The 4,715-nt window shown below is 37.2% G+C and overlaps 1 protein-coding gene across 9 annotated transcripts in view; it reads right to left on the minus strand.

Annotated features, from left to right (window-relative positions):
• PPP1R12A (protein phosphatase 1 regulatory subunit 12A) overlaps positions 1-4,715 on the minus strand; it is a 142,782-nt gene that overhangs the window by 72,128 nt on the left and 65,939 nt on the right. For all 9 annotated transcript variants that reach the window (XR_001515724.1, XR_001515725.1, XM_006774709.2 and 6 more), the window contains exon 3: positions 3,429-3,547. Coding sequence is in view for 7 of the 9 variants with exons in the window: in XM_006774709.2 (XP_006774772.1) it covers positions 3,429-3,547 (119 nt within the window). In the remaining 2 variants the exon portion in view is untranslated. The remainder of the gene's footprint in view (positions 1-3,428; positions 3,548-4,715) is intronic.

Consider the following 4,715-nt stretch of genomic DNA (forward strand, 5'->3'; position numbering starts at 1 on the left):
ATCTTTCTTCTATCATTGACAGTCCCTCTAGGTTGTGGGCTGCTTGCCTGTGTTCCTGAGAAGCATCTACGGTACCAGTCTATAGAGTGTGTTTTCTTTAGTGAATTACCGGTATGTTTACCGGTAATAAACTTGCACTGTTTTATGTATATGTTTGATTACATACAGCCTTGTGACAGTTTTCCTGCATGTCATAAGCATTTGAATATAAATTAAAATGTTAAAATCAAATCTGATATTGTTTTACCTTTTATTTGGTGTGTGGAAGGTGTGCGGAAGAGGGGGTAGTCTTATACGGCGAGTATATAACAAACTCTGTATTTTGAGTGGAAATGTTAGGGGGTCGTCTTATACGCCCAGTCGTCTTATACGCCGGCAAATACGGTATTTGTGGAATCTAATGAACAAAATGAATTGACCAACAAAATAAGACCTGACGCAGGGAGGCACGGAACAGACTGATTTGGGATTGGGGGGATGAGAAGAGATAAAATAAAGACCTTATATGCATAGACCATGGACATGGGCAATAGGGTAGTGAAGACTTGAGGGGGAAGTGTGGGCTGAGAGGAAGGGGGCAAAGGGTGGGAAACTGGGAGATATCTGTAATACTATCAACAATAAAAATATATTTAAAATGTCAAACACACACACACACACACACACACACACAAAGAGTTAGCTACTATTAGTATTAGTTCTTCCCTTTTTAGTTCCAGAGTCATTCATCCACTATTTCCCGGAATTCTCTCTCATGTATTATTCTCCCAGATTTAAATTTTCCACTCTGACATCTCCAAGTTCCAATAGTACACCAGACACTGTCCTCTAGAAATGCTTTAGCCACCACAAACTCAGTATGTCCCAAAACAAACTCATAAATCTTTTGTTTCATCCCACATTTTCCCATATAAATTCAAGCCATCACTTCTTACACTGGAAATTTCAGTAAGCAAATGATTTTTTTCTATCTCCACATTCAATTCTTCACCAAACTGTTTTAATTTTACCTTAATATTTTTCTCAAGACAGCCCTACTTTCCCATCTTAAATGTAATAATTTGGGCCCTTATCATCTGTAATATTTAAGAGCCTTCTTCACCCCCCGCCCCCATTTTAATTCATTGCCATCAGCTTTATTACTAAAAACCAAATCCAATCAGGTTAATTTCTTGCTGAGGTCTTTGTTGCATCTGTTTATGCCTACCAAATATATATCCTCACCATCCGGCTCGAGCCCTATCTTTTTCGGGCTCACCTCCAGCTCTTACTAATTCCATGCTGACGTTCTATCTCATTACAATTCTAATGAATTCTCCACATATGCTATATCTCCAATTCCTTTTCTTTGCATATATTGGTAGCTCTGCCTGACATGTCTTTTCTGTCCATTGCCTCCCTTCTCTGCCAAGCAAACTCTTTCTCAAATGTCACTGTTCTGAAACCTTTCCTGACTACTACAGTTAGTCACAGCCTTTTCTGTTCTCCCACAACATGCTGTTTCTATCTATGTTTTACAAATAGCACACTGCACTGTGAAGCTCTTTTTATATATTTGCCACTGTGAAATTCTTAAGAACAAAGATTGCCTCCCCCCCCCCCTTCAATACCCAGCACTCAGAACATCTGCTGGCACATTAATCAATACTGAATGAATCATTACAATTAAAATCAGCATTGCTAACAGTTTCCCTTATATAAAAGGGAACCAAAGGCAAGAGATTTTCAGTATATCTCCATACCTTTCTTAATTCATAATAATTGCTAATATTAGACAATATAAAAAGATTTATTTTAACCAGTTTTCCAGGAAACTGTTAGATATCTGGGCACTCAAGATGGCAGATAAGGTACCCTTCTTTTTAGCTTGTGATGTGTTATATACTTCCAGCTCTTCCAGTCTTGAAGATCCCATTACTCCAAAATGCCTGCCTAGAGCCTAGTTGTTAAAAGCTCTTCTGTGTACTTATTTAAGCTTCAGTTTAAGACAACTTTTCTAATGTGTGTCCTATTCTCCTATTATCTTCAACCACTTGTTATAATGCCTCAATTCTATTTAGGCATTTAAACATTTTCTCAGTTTTAGTGCATAAGATTTTTCTTTTTAAACAACTGAATAGTCATTATGCATTTCCTTAATCAAGGAATAAAAATCTCTTTCCCAGGAACAACTGAGAAGTCATTAGGAATTCTCCTAATCCCAAGGAATAAAAAATCTCTTTTCAAGGAACTGGTTTAGCTTCTATTCCTTTAACCCTATTTCCTGATGAATCACATTTCAGTAGCAGTCAACCCTCTAAACCAGTGGTTCCTAACCTTCCTAATGCCGTGACCCTTTGATACAGTTCCTCATGTTGTGGTGACCCCCAACCATAAAATTATTTTCGTTGCTACTTCATAACTGTAATTTTGCTACTGTTATGAATCGTAATGTAAATATCTGATATGCAGGATCTATTTTCATTGTTACAAATTGAACATAATTAAAGCATAGTGATTAATCACAAAAACAATATGTAATTATATATGTGTTTTCTGATGGTCTTAGACGACCCCTGTGAAGGGGTCATTCGACCCCCAAAGGGGTCGTGACCCACAGGTTGAGAACTGCTGCTCTAAACCAATATTCATACCTTTTCTTTATCCTTTAACCTTAGTTAAACACATTTCTCTTCTGATAATACCCATTTAATCATTGCCACAATGACATATAGTGGGAATCACTATATATGATTTATTTATATTTACAATTTTAATTGTAGTAAAATACACAGAACATAAAATTTGCCATTTCAATAACCATTTTGAAGTATATAGCTAAGTAGTGTTAAGTACATTTATATTGTTGTGTAAACCAATTTCCTTATGTAATGTGGCTCAGTTACTTCTGTGTCGTCATCTCCTTCCAACTCCTTCCTTGTTCTGCCTGTTCCAGTCACACTGGTTTACTTGCTGCTTCTCTGAATACACCAGGTACCCTCCTATCTTTGCATTGGTTGTTCCCCCTGTCTGTAATGTTCTTTCCCCATAACAGTCCTCACCTCATTCTGATTTTAGCTTAAATACCACCTTATCAGTGAGAACTTCTTGACTGCTTTATTTATATTTACAATGTGTCACATTCAACCTATGTACATCTGACCCTTTTTGCCTGTTTTATTTCTCTCCAAAGCTCTTAATAGCATATAATTTTATGCCTGATTCCACCACTTACGATACCTCTTTTAACTTAAAAATATTAAGATATAGAGCTGAGAAACATGTATTTTTCAAATAGAATCATACTGCACATTAGGTAAGCTGACTGACTCCTCCCTCCAAATTATAATTGTCTTTCAATACCAACAATTATTTTACTAAAAATGTATGATGTTCTTTCTAAAACAGTTGTAAATAATTATTTTCCATTTAGACTGCTTTTACACTACCTTGACGATTAACTTCATTTTGAAGTAGCTCTTCCATTGCCTCCTCCTCAGCAATATCTAAAGGTGTGTCGCCTTCACTGTTGACAGCTCCTACATGTGCTCCATGACCAATCAAAAACCTGTAAAATCAAAGGTAAGATGGTTAAGCAATGATATTGAAATAAGACTAAATACATAACAATGAGGAAAACTATGTAAGAGCAGCCATAAAAATCAAGAATAGGGCCCTAGCCAGTGTGGCAGGCTCAATTTCTGGTAGGGGGCATGCAGGAGGTAACTGAAAAACAGGATATGTATTCAGTTCTAAAAAACTACAGTAGAGCATATTTTCTTTTTTTTTATTTCTTAATTTTTCTATGATGTACATACATTGTATAAAAATGCTGATTTTAGAGAGGAAGAGAGAGAGAGAGAGAGAGAGAGCGAGAGAGAGACAGACAGACAGACACTGAATGGTTGCCTCCCATATGCACCCAGACTGGAGAGTAAACCTGCAACCTAGGCATGTGCCCTGACAATTGACCAGCAACCCTTTTGGCATATGATCTGACACTTCAACCAACTGAGCAACTGGTAATAATTAGAAAGTCTTACATGGGATCATTTCAAACTGTCTCCACTAAGGTTTTTCATTATCTCCATACTGACTGGTTTCCTAACTGACCTCCATGCTCCCAGTCTTGTGCCATAAGCAATAGTTCTTAACTTGGGGTCCATGGATGGAATTCAAAAGACCATTTCACTGACACAGATATCTTAAAATATTATTTATCACCCCTATTTTGAAATTAAAATAGTCATTAGACCACCATTAGACCTTGTTATTTATTATGTTACTAAGGAAGCACATATGTAACTATACCACAAACGTGTTTTTTAATACTTTGATAAATGAAATTCAGTATAAATGGTTTTCACTGTAGTTTGTATTTAATGCACCCAAAGCACAATCCTGAGAAAGTATCCACAGGACTCATCAAACCTGCCAAAAGGGATCCAGATACAAAGGTTCTCAATCACTTTCATGTGTTAACTGCACATCTCCTAGAATCTATGTAACACTAGAGGCCTGATGCACGAAAATTCATGCAAGAGTAGGCCTTCCTTCCCCCAGCTGCTGGCACTGGCTTCCCTCTGGCAGGTACCCAGGACCAAGCTGGCTTTTCTCCGGTCCCGGCTTCGTCAGGAAGGATGTCCGGAATGACGTCCGGAAGACATCTGGTCTAATTAGCATATTACCCTTTTATTATTACAGATAATAGCTGTAAAATCTGGATGTAGTAAAAC

The sequence above is a fragment of the Myotis davidii genome, unplaced genomic scaffold (genome assembly GCF_000327345.1).
Source record: "Myotis davidii unplaced genomic scaffold, ASM32734v1 scaffold26, whole genome shotgun sequence".
NCBI classification, from domain to species: Eukaryota; Metazoa; Chordata; class Mammalia; order Chiroptera; family Vespertilionidae; genus Myotis; species Myotis davidii.